Genomic DNA, 15,287 nt, shown 5'->3' on the forward strand with positions numbered 1-15,287 from the left:
GCTTAATAATGTAAGTTTTAAACTAAGAGATGGAGTTTTCAAAATCAAACTCATGTATTCGACTCCCGTTTCCCTTAGGTCTTGTCTAATTTACTTTTTTAAATTAAATGAACTCAAATTAAAATTTCAATTAAATCTAAATTCAATCTAAATGTCATTGGATGCATATCAGGAGCATTTTGATTTCAGTAGAACGGTCCGGCACTGACTAGGGAGAAGGATAATGCTTAAAGCAACAAATCAAAAAAGTTTTTCTTTTGCAGAACACAAAAGGTCTTTTGAAATATTTGACTGTTTTTGAAGTCAGTGAAGCCTAAAACAAACATATGATCCCACTGAATTTCATTGTATAGACAAAAAATACTTTTTTGCATTCAAAGTCATACGTACAAGTTTGGGATGACGTGAGGGTGAGTATGTGATGGCAGAATATTCATTTTTGACATGAACTATCTCTTGAATGTAATGTGTCTTAAAATCTGGTAAGGAATGGATTGAGTGAAATAGCTTTAACTACAGTCACTGTTTTCAGCAAAAGTGATGAAAAATGTGAAGAGTTCTGACAGGTAATCACAGATTTTGATGAAAGGTGCAAATTACCTATGCTTCATGTCCATTTGAAAGTACTTAAGTGGACCTTTGCCATATTTAGTAAAATAAATAAATAAAAAAAATGAAAAAGTGGAATGCTCCTGTAATGTTCCTAACAGAATTACTACCATACAGCTACTGCTGCGCACAAAATGGCCACAGCATGAGGTTTAGACTGGCGGGAGGGATAAATTGAGGTGTTGATGCTGTCTTTGAAAATCACTGTGTATTTCCTAACATTACAAATGGATGCAGAACAGATATAAGAGCACAGAAATGTTTTCTTGAATTATTTAAATGCCTTTGCTGAAACAGGAAAGTGTCTCAGCCTAATATTTACAAAGGCAGAGTGTTCAGACTGTTAGCATGCTAAGCTAACTAAGCAGTCATTTTCACTTTACAGAGAGGCCCTCAGGCAACTGCCCCCTCATTTAAACAGAACATGACCACTTCGTGTGTATGTATATGAGTGGGTGGGCATGCGTGTGTGCGTGTGTGTTTTTGTGCATTCAAGCAATCATGCACACAACTTGCCCTTAGTCATCCAGTCCATCCCGCTTCAAGAGCTCCTATTGTTTTTTTCCCCCTTCTTGTCTTGTTTCTTTTAAGCTATGATTTGAGACAAATTACTCCTTTCACTCTTGATTACTCTAGGTAAAGTGCACAAGTAGACATAAATCACAGTTATACCTGACTGCACGTGGTAGGGGAGAGAAAATGAGAGAATTAAAGAAGGGGAAAATTACAAATGAATGAAAGTAAAAAGAAAGGGGGAATCATAGTAATGGACTGAGTTTCGGGCCTCTTTCTGCTCTCCAGTCCAGAATCAAGCACTCCATCTGTCCTTATGTGCAGCCCTAAGGGAGCCTTATTTCCCTGTCCGCGGGTGTTCTCCTTCTGCAATCACCTATCAAAAACAGTATTGTACTGTGTTTGAGAAGCAATTTAGTCATGCCATTTCAGTGTCGGATACAGAATAAAGAGCTTTACCTCAAAAGTGCAGTCGACTGGAGCAGCCATACTCATGTGAGGTGGTAGAAGCTTCAACTTTGGTGCCTAAAAGGAATAATTCACCAAAATTTCTTGTACCTGTATGACATTATTCTTTCTATAGAACATAAACGGAGAAAGTTTGAATAATCTCTTTGCCGCTATTTTTCATGTAATTAAAGTAAATAGAGATCCAACTATTGAGCTCAGATGACAAAAAAGCACAAAAAATGTTTCATATTCACTTTTATTAAATGAAAAACATTACAACTTTTCTCTTGTTTCATTGAAGGAGGACGTTTGATGAAGACCGGATTTTAAATTCTGTCAGTTTAAAGTTAGTGTACAGTTTTTGTGCACATCATTTATTTGGGAAATGAGGACACATTAGAATGGAAATGTGCAAGTAATTCTCTCACTGAATTTCGTCTCGTCGAGGAAACATTTTCATACCGTTCGTATTTGAATCGTTCTTTAATCTTTAATATAGAGAGAGCGAGACTCGTTTTTGATTGACAAATAACAAGTTAATGGCTCATAGGGTAAAAATTGTGAGGCGTAATTATACTCTTTGGAAATCTGAGCAAGTCAGGTTCGTGTTGCATTTCCCAGTGAAGTCAGGAGTGGTAATTATGTGTGGGCCGTAATGGGAGAGTAAATGTTTTCAAATAATCTCAATTCAATAGAGCTACTGTAGTTGGCTCAACCTGGACATGTTGCACAAATATCTACATTTAAGCACAGCTTCCGCTCAAGTTGGCGCCCACCGTAGGGAACTAGTACCTAACTGTGCGCATATGGACATCTCTGAGGTCAAAGCTTTTGTCAGAGCAATTTCAAATTCACATGGGGAGCATGAACATGACTAGTGACTGATCTTACATGCATTACTGATGAACTGATAATCTTCCTGTTGCTTTAATCCTTTGAGTGTTTTTTCTGCTACTTTGATGTTTTTAAATGTATTGTGATCTGATAATGTGAGATTTATCATATTAAAAATGACTGAAAATACCTTAGATTAGACAGCAAATGTGAAGCTAAAATCAAATTGGTTGCAAAACGCTGGAATGTACTGTAATGAAAATATTTAGATTAAAATGAGCTAGTTTTCATGTATAACTAGATGAAAAATCTGCTAAAAAGATTTAAAAGGATTACTATTTTGTAAATGTATTATGTAAAGGAGTGATATGTTGTTTAAACGTGATTGAGTTTGGTTGGTTTCTCTTAACGCAAGAAGAGTAGGTGCATATTTAACATAGCACAGTGCTTCTATTAAAATAGGCTTAATTTGTTTGCTTAAAGTTAATTGACTGTAAAGCTTTATCATTCTTATGTATGCAACCTTGGTGTTCCAAATAAAAAAAAATGAAAGAAAGAAAGAAAAGAAGAGGAAAAAGAAAAAAAACAGACAGTTAGGGCATATGTTTCACTGTAGGTTTTAATCTTTGACCTTTCAGATTTTTAACAATGAAATGTCTCTTTAAACTTTAAAGGCAACATTGATAACGAACGCCTGGCGATTGCTAGACAGCGAATCCCATATCGGCTTGGTCGAGTAGTTGACGAATGGCTACTCGACAAAGGTAAAAACACTGATTAAAACTTTAAATAAAAGATAATTTGATCATAAGCAAGTGATATTTTGCACAGCAAATAAACCATCTAAAACATAAATCCCCTGTATAACCAAGTTTAAAAATTAAACAAATGTAGTTTGTAATATTTGCACTGTACAGTTCAATAATGTGTTGTTCTACTGTACTTGTAAACCTGTCAGAGGTTAAAGGGACTGGTAATATACTGATAACTGAAGTTAGTTCAATCATTAACAAAATATGTTTACATCATTAAAATACTTGTTTAAATAATGTTATTTTCCAGCTGTAATAATCTAAATGACTAATTAAAGTATATGTCCATTTGAATTCATAGTGATGTACACACTATTTAATTTATATATGCATATGTACTTGTCATGCTAAACATATTTCTTTTGGAAACTGCTAAAGTGGACAGTTAAAAACCCAAAGCAAATGTCTCTTAAATAGCTTCAATGATTATTGGCATCAGATATGAAGTCCCTTTAACAAGCAAGTTAAATACACAAGAAGGGAAAAGACTTGAATGCATGCTGCAATGTATGTAACAAATTGAATCGTTAAAAGTGATTTGTTTTCAAGTTTGCTTGTTTTCTTGCTTTCCCTTTTCAATGGAATTATAACCATGATGAATCATCATTTGTAATGTGTCATGTAGATGTAAAGCCATTCTCACATAAACCTTATTTCAGTCTAATTAATTTTAATTTTAATTGCCATTGCCCTTGCTGAAAGGCAATCTCAATCAAATTTACTAGACCTGTGCATACAGGCTTTGTAATTTGCTGTAAACTACTGTATTATTGAAATATTAACAGTAATTTTCTCACCTAAAAGGGGAAATTTGTTTTTACAAGATAAAGAATATATTTTCTCTCATCTTAGTATGTGTTTGATTGTCCTTTTAGCAAAGTCCCATTGATTTTTTTTTTTTTTTTTTTTTTTTTTTTTTGGGACCCAGCTTTCTCATCCCCTTCATTTATTTACTTTGTGCCAACAGCAGCCATTAAATTACAGTCGATAAATTACCAGTGTTGCTGTTAGCATTAGTGTAATTTATTGCTTCATGATCCCCGGGGAAAATAAGGTTACGGTTGTTGTGTGTTTTACCATCAGGACTCCCATCAGTTCTGTTTTCTCGTGTGTGCGTGTGTGTGTGTGTGCGCGTGTGTGCGCGTCTATGTTTGTAGCGTGTGCATGTGTATGTGTGCGTCTCTGCGGCGTGGGGGAGCGGGCCGTTGAACACCTCTTGTATTTTCTGTAACATTCTTCTCCGGCAGGTCGGCAGCTCACCATCTTCAACAGTCAGACCACCATAAAGATTGGAGGCTGGGAGAAGGGCAGTCGGCCCTTCCAGGGCCAGCTCTCAGGGCTTTACTACAATGGCCTAAAAGTGCTCAACATGGCCGCCGAGGGCGACCCCAACGTGCGTGTGGAGGGTAGTGCCCGGCTGGTGGGAGATATGCCCTCCTCTTCTATAACGCCCCAGTCCAGCGCATCCGCAACGGGCAACCGCTCAGAAACGTCGCCCTCCATCACCGACATTACCACTACAACTGCATCCAATCGCCAGGGCAAGCAGACAACAACTCCACAGGTCAGCGGCCCCTTTATTCTACTTCAATATCCTGTGAAAGCTGATGCTGAGTGTTTTGATATCTTATTTTCTTCATTGTCAGAATGTGACATGGATTGGAAAACACTAGGGTTCTTTAGTTCATGACAAACTGGGAATTTTACATATGCACTCAGCGATTGTTTATGGCAGTTGCTTTGTCATGAAACAGCAAAACATTGCCATTGTAAAAATGCACTTCCGGTAACACTTTACAATAAGGTTTCGTTAGTTAACATTAGTAAACCACTTTAGTTTACATGAACTAAGAATTAACAATACTTCTACAGCATTTATTAATCTTAATGTTAATTTCAACAAAAGTTGTATTTGTTAACATTAGTTAATGCACTGTGAATTAACATGAATAAACAATAAACAGCTGGATTTTTATTAACTAACATGAACAAAGATGAATAAATACTGTAACAAATGTATTGCTTATTGTTAGTTCATGTTAGTTAATACATTAACTGATGTTAACAAATGAACCTTATTGTAAAGTGTTACCATGATTCCTTAATTCCAGTAAAATGTCAGAGAACAGGTGTGTTACTGAATATTTAGCCCAAGTGTTCAGTGGGTGTGAAGACCATAAGTGTGCGTAGAACTTTTGAATTACACACTTAGAACATAGTGTTGTAAAAAAGTTTTTACAGAGGTTTGTTAATGCATTTTTAATCTTCTAAATGTCTAGTCATAGTGCCTATTTAACAGATGACACAATTTAATTGTGGTGCTTCTAAGTAAGTGATAAAAAGCAGGGTCCCACTTTATATTAGGTGGCCTTAACTACTATGTAATTACATCAAAAAAATAAGTACTATGTACTTAATGTGTTCATATTGTATTGCAAAACACTGTTGCTGCTACTGAGGTGGATACGGGTTGGTTAGGGACAGGTTTGGTGGTATGGGTAGGTTTAAGTTAAAGGGGTAATTCACCCAAAAAAGAAAAGTTTGTCATAATTTACTCACCCTCAAGTAGTTCTAAAGCTGTATACATTTATTTGTTCTGCTGAACTCAAAAGAAGATATTTGGAATTAGAAGAATGTCAGTAACCAAACAGATCTCACCCCCCCATTTACTACCATAGTAGGAAAAATAAATACTATGGTAGATAATGGGGGTCGAGATCTGTTTAGTTACTGACATTCTTCCAGATGTCTTCCTTTGTGTTCAGCAGAATGAAGAAATTTATACAGGTTTGGAACAACTTGAGGGTGAGTAAATGATGACAGAATTTTCATTTTTGGGTGAACTATCCCTTTAAGGTGTTAGGGATGGGTCAACAGTGTAATTATAAATGTAATTACAGAAATTAATTACAGATGTAATTACATGCATGCATAGTACAATGTAAAAATATGTATTTACACAATAAGTGCATTCTATCAAATGATTAATTTAAATGTAAGTAAATAGTAGTTAAGGCCACCTAATATAAAGTGGGACCAAAATTTACTATTAAATTTTGATTAATTTATGTAATTAAAGGGTTAGTTCACACAAAAATGAAAATTCTGTCATTAATTACTCATCCTCATGCCGTTCCAAACCCGCAAGACCTTCGTTTATCTTCAGAACACAAATTAAGATATTTTTGATGAAATCCAGAGCTCTCTGACTCATCCATAGACAGCAATTTAACCACCACTTTCAAGGTCCAGAAAGGTACTAAAGACATTGTTGAAATAGTCCAAGTGACTGCAGTGGTTCAACCTTATAAAGTGACGAGAATACTTTTTGTGTGCAAAAACAAAACAAAAATAACGACTTTATTTAACAATTTGAACTGTTGTCATACGCTGTTGACGTAGTGAACTCAGTGCAGCGCTTCCTTGTTTACGTCCAAATGCCGGCTCAGTATTAGCCGACGCTGTACACGTGAGCAGCACGACACATGCGTGTGATGCTAACGCAGGAGCCGGACAAAAATAAGTTGCGTCCTGACATGAACCTGGAAGCACTTGACATAAACAGTGTAAGAGAATGACACAGAAGAGAAGATATTGTTGAATAAAGTCATTATTTTTGCGCACAAAAAGTATTCTTGTCGCTTCGTAAAATTAAGGTTGAACCACTGCAGTCACGTCGACTATTTTAATGTACCGTTCCGTTCAGTACCGTTCTGAACCTTGAAAGTGGTGGTTAAATTGCTGTCTATGGACGAGTCTCGGATTTCAACAAAAATATCTTAATTTGTGTTCCGAGGATGAATGAAGGTCTTACGGTGTGGAACGACATGAAGGTGAGTAATTAATGACAGAATTGGGTGAACTAACCCTTTAATTTAACTTACACTGTAAAGTTTTTAACGTTTTTGCCACACATTGTCGGCAATACTGCTCCAAAGCGTATTTAGTTCTTTTAGTGTGCGTTAAGGGCACTGAGCTTTTTTCCAGTTTGGGACAGTCTTGTGCACTTACTTTCTGCCACATACACAAGTGGTCAAGACCGCAAGTGTGGGTATTGGGCAAGACAAAGTAATATTTGATAGTTATTTGTGTATAAAATGTTTTAATGAGGTAAACAATGCTGAGAGCAACTTCAAAATTGTGGTTTCCAGGCTTGAAAAAAGTCATTGAAATTTCTGTTGTCATTAAGCATGTCATGCTAGTTATGCTGTGCGATCTTTATGCAAATGCTTCTTCACCTCATAAATTGGTCTAAATGATTTATTAGTGACTTTGAATAATTTATCCAGTGATCATAAACAACTGGAAAGGCCATGGAGAAGTCATAAAGATTCACTGGCTCAAAGTTTTGGAACCGATTGGCGGGATCAGATTGAAGCAGACGGGCTGTGTGTTGTCTGGGTCAGTGTGTTGTGTTTTAGCTCTGTGCTGTTATTGGCCGTCTACATCATTACTCTCGGCTTCTCTCTTTATTCCTTTCGCACACTCGCTCAGTTTCTCTTTTACCATCTAAAACATTATAAGTGGCGTTTCAATAAGTGACCCAGACAGCAACGAGGCCGGTTTAAACTGAACTCCATGCTCTCTCAAGCAAAAGAGGCCTCGAGACTAAGACCAGGGCACTTAAAGACGTGCCCGTGGCTAGATCGCACATTATCGAACCGACAAAGGGTTTCGGCCCGGCACAGTTCAATTGCTTTCAGACACAAAGTGATTGGCCCGTTTCTTTTGTGGATGTGCTGTGGCTCAGGATGAGAGAGAGAGCGCCGGGGGATGCTGGGAGACTAGAGTCTGTCAATAAGTCTGTGTGAACAGAGAGAACCCACAAGTAAATGGAACAGGGCCATAAAGGGGAGAAATCAGTAGGGGAGATGAGCGGCGTGTAGGTGGACATGCTTTTCTCCTTTACAACTTGCAGGTTTTTCTCTCCGGTCGGCCTCTCTCTTTACGACGCGAGCGCGAGGCATCATTCAGGGCCCTGACAGTGAGCTCTAATTACAGTGACACTGTAATTACATGTCAGAGCAGGAGGCTGAACGAGGTGATTGACAGGCTTGCCAAGGCCAGTTCAGTCTCGTCCCCTCGTGCGTGACTTTACGCACCGTGATTTAGCCTCCACAACAATAAAATCGTAATTTGATATGGTTAAAACTGATTCTGGCACTGCATATTAAATTACCTCCCTGCTCAAGGGCACTCCAGGCACGTCGTGTGAAAGTGATAGTTGTGCAATAACAGATATTTCGATCTATTAGCGCCCAATCGTGATGTTGGCTTATCATGGCCTCGTCTGTGGATTGCATTACAAAATGGTGGGCTTGCCGCCCTCCGCACACCGACAATGATGGTAAATGTTGCCATGGAAATATGAGACTCCTCTCTTCTCGGCACAGCGGTGTCTATGCCGCTCTCTAAGTTTGCGCCATCTGCGCTCCATTATCATCCATTACAATCTCTTTCTCTCTCTCTCTGCACAGCTGCGCTGTCCAAATCAACTGCTTCATTTTTTTAAGATGGATTTTTAATATCTAATTAACAATAAAAGCTGGATAGAGAGGGATATGAAATCAAAGAGGAGTTTGTGGTTCTTTGATTACAGGCCTTTGTGATGCCCATTAGACAGGAGCAGCCATTAGACCGGAGAGCTCTCTGTAATAAGAGCTAATGGAACTTCTTGGGCTCTCCATCTTCTTAACACTTTACCAGAGTGTCTGCCGAGGTCTCCCCCTTAAACATCCTCGAATTAGCCGAGATCTGGAAGAAGGGCTAAAGGAATTTAAGTGTCACTCGAGAGCGTGAAAATTGCTGTGCGGTGTGCTAAGGAATAGAAATGTAATTGTTCGATCTGTATGAAAAGTTTGTGAATTGAACAAGCTGAAAAATTAACATGAATTATTATTTGATTATATTATATAATATGGGTGAGCGGCATACGAGTGTTCACAATAAAGAAAAGGAAAAATCTTTTAAAAAGAAGGGAAAAATACGAAACATATTTTTTTATATAGTTTTTGAAGAATTAAAAGATTAAATGTAATCAACTAATTATTTAAAGTATTAGTTCACTTTAAAATGAAAATTACCCCAAGCTTTACTCACCCTCAAGCCATCCTAGGTGTATTTGACTTTCTTCTTTCTGATGAACACAATCGGAGTTATATTAAAGGTCCCGTTCTTCGTGATCCCATGTTTCAAACTTTAGTTAGTGTGTAATGTTGTTGTTAGAGTATAAATAAAATCTGTAAAATTTTAAAGCTCAAAGTTCAATGCCAAGCGAGATATTTTATTTAACAGAAGTCGCCTACATCGAACGGCCAGTTTGGACTACATCCTCTACTTCCTTCTTTAATGATGTCACTAAAACTTGACTAACCTCCGCCCACAGGAATACACAAGAGTTGCGTTTGTAGAGTGTGTTTGTCGCCATGTCGTCGAAACGCTGTTATTTTCATCCCGCAGTCCAATCACCGGGTCTGATTCCGGCTCAAATTGATAGGGTAAAATTAAAGACATGTTTACAATAACACTGAGCGCGTGCATCTCCACGTTATTGTAAGAGGCGTGACCTTTCCGGGCAAGATGCGCTAAACTGCTGTCGAATCACAACACAGGAACCGCTGGCACAATCAGAACTCGTTACGTATTTCTGAAGGAGGGACTTCATAGAACAAGGAAGTCATCAGCCCGTTTTTATGACAGTGGAAACAGCGGTATACAGAAAAGTAAATTATGTGAAAAATACTGTGTTTTTTTACACGCGAAACATGAACACATGTTATATTGCACACTATAAACACAATCAAAGCTTCAAAAAAACACGAAAAACGGGACCTTTAATAAATATCCTGATGCATCCAAGCTTTATATTGGCAGTGAACGGGACCAACGAGTTTGAAGCTCAAGAAAGTGCATCCATCCATCATAAACGTATTCCACATGGCTCCGGAGCATTAATAAAGACCTTCTAAAGTGAAGCGATGCATTTGTGTAAGAAAAATATCCATATTTAACAAGTTCTAAAGTAAAATATCTAGCTTCCGCCAGACCGCCTATGTGTTTTGAACTGCAAGAGGCCTTTACGCTTTCTTCCTAAGATGAATATGGAAGGTGGTTTTACTTTATATCTTGTTAAATATGAATATTTTCTTACACAAATGCATCGCTTCGCTTCAGAAGGCCTTTATTAACCCCCCGGAGCCGTGTGGATAAAGTTTATGATGGATGGATGCATGTTCTTGAGCCATTATAAAGCTTGGACGTGTCAGGATATTTATTAATATAACTCTGATTGTGTTCATCAGAAAGAAGAAAGTCAAATACACTTTGGATGGTTTTAGGGTGAGTAACTCTTGGGGTAATTTTCATTTTAAAGTGAACTAATCCTTTAATACAGTTGTAATGTGGTATAAAAAAAAATATAATTTATAAAAAGATATATATCATTTTTTAGCATTTTCAAAATGATTTTAAATAAGGTAATTTCATAATTTCATATCCATTCATAAATGTTATTTGTTATTTATTAAATATTATTGTTTTTACACCATGTTATATTTTACACTCTGAACTAACCAAAAAAGATTAAAATGGATTTTAATTTGGAAATGAAACACGCTCATCTCATAAAAGATGTGTATTCAAGTCATTTTATGTACGAATTGCATTTTTAATATATTTTTGAATAAACTAAGAGATGAGACAAAAAAGTGAATGTTGCCATTGACCCATGTAATTATTTTTTGATTAGTGAGCTGTAGTGCAGAATCCTAAATGTTCTATTTCGTTTCATAACGCTGCTTTGTTTTAAATTTCAAAATCCTGAAACTTTCAGTTCATTTCCAGCATTAAATGAGATTTTGAGTCCCAGATTGTCAACGTGGCCTTTGAAGATAAAGGCGCTGTAGATAATAGAGATGATTTTTATTGTACAAATGGTTTACAAATGAATGGCTCAGAAGGAAATAATATTTCATGCAGATCAATTGATTTGCTTGTAATACAGCAAATTTGTGTGTAGTGTAAATGAGGTCTGTAGCCTTTGGAATAATTTTGCATACTTTGCATGACCAGTTTTTTCATTTAATGGCTTCAGATCTGCTCTGTGAGCATGCTTAATCTTAAAATGACGTGTGGAGCTCGGATTATCCTCAGATAAACTGGTTTCGCTATTGTCTGACACTGGCTCACAGCATATAAGCTTTTTAAAGAAGCGTTAATGATAGAAAGCCAAGCATCGTGTTTTACTCGCTTCTGTTCAAACAGCAGCCACAACAAACAAACAACTGAGGTCGTCTCAGAGGAGCCCAACATGCTTAGAAAAACACATGCATGCAACGTCTGCTTGTGACTGACTGACAGATGAGATGTTTAATATTTCTATCAGAAGTTGATTTCCTTTGTGACTACCACCCACACGACTGATGTTCAGAAGTGACAGCTTTTTTATTATCTTCTTTATCCTCTGTCCCACTCTTTCTCTTTGGTTTTTCTTCACGTAAGTGTACTTTCTCTGCATTTTACCTGTTACATCACTGTGTTTATGGATATGTGGCTCTTCTGTCTTGTTTTTGATGTCGTGTTTCTGATAGCCCTTCACATCAGTGGCCGTGGTGTTTGGCTCGATGGGATTTGGCATGCCAGGAACCCGTGTGTTTATTCTGATCTACAGGGACATCTTGCTGCGGCGGGCCATCGGGCTATGTGCTGGGCTTTAAATAATAAATTAGCATTTCCTGTGTGAGCTGTGCATGTCATTAAACACCCTGGGGTATCTTTTAGATCTAGAGATGGGCAGAGGGCAGTGAAGCGCCACTTCTCTGCCTAGAAAATGGCAGCGTGGGCGTGTGCCACGTGAGTGTCATGCATTTATAGATGCCCTGTGTTGGTGCTGAGTGGATTTGATTCCATCAGATGCAAAATAGGTCTCTTTTTTCTCTCTCTCTCTCGCTCTTGATGAAAATATTTACTGAAAATTACTGTAATGTGTTTACAGTGTGTGGTCCTGGTGTCATTACAAATCAGTTCTTGCATAGTGAGAATATATATATATATATGGAAATTGCATTTGAAAATTGTTTAAATTAGTTTTCTTTTACCTTTGTGATTTGAAATGATGCACTTAATTGTGTGTATGTGTGAGTCTTTCCAACTTCGCTATACTTTGGGGATAAAATTTGTTGAAAAATGTCTCTAAAATGTTGATAATGTATGAAATGTCAAATAGAAAGCAATGTTTACATATTTATATATAGCATAAAAATAAGTGTGTGTCTATATATATATATATATTCCCCTACACTACCCCTACCCCTAAACCTACCCATCACAGGAAACTGTCTGCATTTTTGGAATTTCTCAAAACACCATAATATGTTTTTTAAGCTATTTGGTTTACAAGGACACAGGAAGTGTACACACACTCACACATACACACACATATATATATATATATATATATATATATATATATATATATATATATATATATATATATATATATATATATATATATATACACATATATATATATACACATATACACACACACACATATACATATATATATATATATGTATGTGTGTGTGTGTGTGTGTGTGTATGTATGTATGTATGTATGTATATATATATATATATATATATATATATATATATATACACACACACAAGAACTGTGAAAAAGTCTTAGGCCACCATTAGATGTTGTTTTAGCAGTTATATCATGACCATGTATAATTATTTCTCAGTCTCTTTATTAGAATATAAACAGAAAAAATAGTAAATTTGTATGCAGTATTAAAAACAAAATAAAAAAATCTGAAAAAAAAAAAAACAGCTTTTATAGGCTAAAGTGGCAAGTATTTAGTGACCTCCCCTTACACTTGAGCAATAGCGGGAACCTGGTTCTCTAAAACCTAAATAGAATGGAAAAGGACTGGAAGGCCAAAAAAACTTTGTGTGTGTGTGTATATGTATGTATGTATACAGCCAAACTAAAAATTATTCAGACACTAGATATAATTTTTTGTATTTTACTAGTGGGTGCAGGACACTATAGTTCATTCATGTGAGGATAGCAAAATAAACTGTGACATATTATACCCAAAAATTATTCATACAATGGACTACCAGCAAAATTGATACAAAATTTGGGACTAAAAATTATTCTGACACCTAACCATATTTTGCTTAAGTGTTATCTGACATAATTAAGATTAATTTTTTTCTGACACATTTTAACTCTGAGATCTTTTATTACAATTTTTTTTTTAACTATAGTGAATAAACTGTAATAATAAATGAAATGTTCAAGGTGTCTGAATACATTTTGGTTTGACTGTATCTGTGTGTGTAAATATAAAATGTGGTAAGTTCAGTAATATTTAGAACTTAAAAATATCTCTGTTTCTGATTGTTGTTCTGAAACGGTTAATAGGGGTTATTTTGTATTTATTTTTTTATTTGTTATCAGAGGAACCATCATTTTGACCAAACAGCAATTACTGCCAACTTGATCCAGTGTTTTCACTAAATTAACACAGATTTATCATTTTAATCATTTTAATTTATATGTACAATGTCAGTACTTGTATACAGCAATATTTATTTTATACTAAACCATTTTAATAGATGAAAAATACCATACTGCAAACTTAGTGTAGAGTATCTCAGAGTTGATTCATTGAAACTAATATTTTGAACCGATTGAAGAAAATGAATCAAATCAATCGCAAAAGTAGTCAAATAAGGTCAAATAAAATTGCATAATGTTGCTTATTTTTATATCGCCAGAATATGTATTGTATATTACCCAGTGCTAGTAGTAATTAGCTTTATTATTTAAATGACCTGAATTAGATATGCATATTTGTGCGATCTGTGTCAAAATTCCCAAAATACAGTCCAGCATCAAGATTCACATGTACTCTAATGAGGTACCAACTTGTTTCATTCTGTTGCATCATGAGGGCAGGACAATGTTCAGCAGATAGATTTAAATCGGTCCAGATTCCTGTGCTTTTTTTCCCCACTTCTGTCCAATTAATGGATCCTGTGACTTGCCCTGCATGCACTGTTGTCCCAGTGCTCATTTACACTGACCGCTTAAATCAGTCAATCAATACGATTGTTTGAGCTGGCACAAAGCGAGTAATAAAATGGACTACTGCTCAGCTCTTTTTTTCTCCCCTGCTCTCTCTCTCTCTCTCTCTCTCTCTCTCTGGAGGTGGTAGATATTGCAAACGTTTATTAATCTGTGTGCTTGTGGGTAATGACAACCCTGTTAATTCACAAAGGGTTTTTCATGTCGCTTGTATAGTCTTCACGATAGAACAGATATTTGTGTTCCAAGCTATCATGTCTAATCTCCAAGGCGCGAGACCTTGGATCGTTTTTGTTCCTTTTTTATAAATTCTGTCACATTCATAATGTATGGCTGCGTTTGGTGTCCGTGCACAGATTCTGCAGACGCAGGGGACAAATAGAGTCCTCTGAGACTGACCACTGCACGAAAAACAGACGCCTACCACGTATCTCTCTTCATCTGTTCCGCCCCTCCTTTCTCAGTGGGCATCTACGTGCCCAAAGCACGCATTTGAATGCGAGTGAAATGAGCGTTCACGCTGGTTAGTTTAGCTGGCGGAGGCATTTAGATGGAGCTGAATAACCCAAGGTCCCAAAGGAGCAGAAGGGCCAGTGGAGATGAAAACATGGAGATTTTGCCATCCGTTGTGTAACATTCGTGCTCTCGCTGTGGAGAGATGTATTTTAAAGTGTGCATGTGTGTTTGATGTTGGATTGTGGGTTGTGTCTCTGTGGAGTTTCATGGTAGGGCAGAAGGTGTGCAACCCCCCTCCTCTCCACATACACACATCAATCTCTTTCTAAAGAATGCTATAATAAAATATCTCCAACTGAGCGAACCCTTAGCAACCTCAAGCTGAGCGGCGATGCCGATTGGCTGAAACAAGTCAGGTGATCGGCTTGCAGTCGTACCGTATTTTCCCTCTCGCTCCCGCCTCTCTCCGTGTGTATCTTTCTCGTTTTCTCTTCTCCCTCGCTTACGCCTTCCCT

The 15,287-nt window shown here is 36.8% G+C and overlaps 1 protein-coding gene across 1 annotated transcript in view; it reads left to right on the forward strand.

Annotated features, from left to right (window-relative positions):
- The window catches only part of nrxn1a (neurexin 1a), a 207,716-nt gene that overhangs the window by 176,693 nt on the left and 15,736 nt on the right, over positions 1 to 15,287 (forward strand). The window contains 2 exon segments of the mRNA XM_048171554.1: positions 3,081 to 3,170; positions 4,466 to 4,782. Coding sequence (XP_048027511.1) covers positions 3,081 to 3,170; positions 4,466 to 4,782 — 407 coding nt within the window.

Source organism: Megalobrama amblycephala, linkage group LG20 (assembly GCF_018812025.1).
Source record: "Megalobrama amblycephala isolate DHTTF-2021 linkage group LG20, ASM1881202v1, whole genome shotgun sequence".
NCBI lineage: Eukaryota > Metazoa > Chordata > Actinopteri > Cypriniformes > Xenocyprididae > Megalobrama > Megalobrama amblycephala.